The sequence below is a fragment of the Propithecus coquereli genome, unplaced genomic scaffold (assembly GCF_000956105.1).
Source record: "Propithecus coquereli isolate 6110/MARCELLA unplaced genomic scaffold, Pcoq_1.0 Scaffold426, whole genome shotgun sequence".
NCBI lineage: Eukaryota > Metazoa > Chordata > Mammalia > Primates > Indriidae > Propithecus > Propithecus coquereli.
Window position 1 is genome coordinate 1,140,891 of NW_012150019.1, and position 1,407 is coordinate 1,142,297.

Below are 1,407 nucleotides of genomic sequence, written 5' to 3' on the forward strand. Positions count from 1 at the left end.
GCCCAGGAGTTTGAGGTTGCTGTGAGCTAGGCTGACGCCACGGCACTCACTCTAGCCCGGGCAAAAGAGTGAGACTCTGTCTCAAAAAAAAAAACAACAAAAAACACCTCCCTGAAACCAAATGATCACAGTTAACACATTGACATTGTGAGCTCCTGAGGTGACGCACTGAGAAGGACACAATCTCACTTCTGCAGTATTCTTGCCTAAAACGGGTGACCTCAACCTCATCATGAGAAAATAACCGATAAATCCAAATTGAGGGGCATTCTATAAAGTAATTTATCAGGGCTCTTCAGAAGCATCAAGTTCACAAAAGACAAACAAAAACTGAGAACCGGCATAGGTTGGAGGCAACTAAGAAGACACCAGAACTAAATGCAATGTGGGATCCTGGTTTGGGTCCCAAACCAGAAAAAGGACGTAAATAGAACAACGGGCTAACTTGAATAAAGTCTGTAGATTACTTAGTAGTATCGTAGTATCGTACCAACGTTCTTTTCTGATTTTGATAATCGCATCACGGCTCTATAAAATATTAGCATTAGGGGAAGCTGGCTGACTATTTTTGCAAGTTTTCTGTCAATCCAAAACTATTTCAAGATGGAACAGTAAAACATACACACATATATATGTCCTTCAAGTTTTCCACTTGTGAGTGAGGGTCCTGGGAGAGTCTTTCTGGAGAGTAAAGAGGGGGAGGGGAAGCACAAGGACTGTGGCTTCTGCCAGGAGCCAGAAGGGGGACAGACTGCTCTACTACACCATCTGCTCAGAGCCAGACTGAGCCTGGAAGGTTCTGGAAGCCAGAAGGATTGAAGTAGGGCTGGAGGCAGGGAAGGGCTGAGGGAAGAAGGAGAAACTGAGGACTCACGATTCCCAGATAGCTTGATCTGTCCCAGGCCCAGTTGGGGTCTGCGGTCCAGGAAGCCACAGCGTTGGCCCTCTCCACAGGTGGTCACAGTCTCTTTGCAGGAGCTGCTGGGGCTTCCGCTGCAGTCATAGCACCGCATGCGGCTTCCTGGCAGGAGAAAAGAAGAGCTGGACCTGGGCCCTGGGGGTGGGGTGGGGGTGGGAGGTAGCCGGCTGGCAGAGGGGAAAGACAGGCCTGTGTGACAGCGTAGCTGGCCACCTCCTTACCCCAGGCAGCCCCCAGCAGGGTGCTGAGCAGGATCCCAACAAAGTGGGGGTTCATCTTGTCTGCCTGTGTCAGTGACCTCTCCCTCCCGCCCACCCCCCTCCCGGCGCCTCTCTGCCAGCCTTATATTCCCCTTGTCTTCGGCTTTATAGGGCAGTAAAAAGGGAGGAAAGAGTCTCCCCCAGCGGGCACCTGGGCCCCAGCGAGGACAGGGAGGGCCCCCCCACCACATGCTGTCAGCATCCTCTGGAGTCCTCAAACTCCTTTAT

The 1,407-nt window shown here is 51.5% G+C and overlaps 1 protein-coding gene across 1 annotated transcript in view; it reads right to left on the reverse strand.

Moving 5' to 3' along the window:
• Positions 1–1,195, reverse strand: part of LY6G6D (lymphocyte antigen 6 complex, locus G6D) — a 6,307-nt gene extending 5,112 nt beyond the window's left edge. The window contains exons 1-2 of the mRNA XM_012653711.1: positions 1,141–1,195; positions 875–1,021 (exon numbers count right to left, since the gene is read on the reverse strand). Of these exons, the coding sequence (XP_012509165.1) occupies positions 875–1,021; positions 1,141–1,195 (202 nt within the window). The remainder of the gene's footprint in view (positions 1–874; positions 1,022–1,140) is intronic.
• Positions 1,196–1,407: the final 212 nt, after the last annotated feature.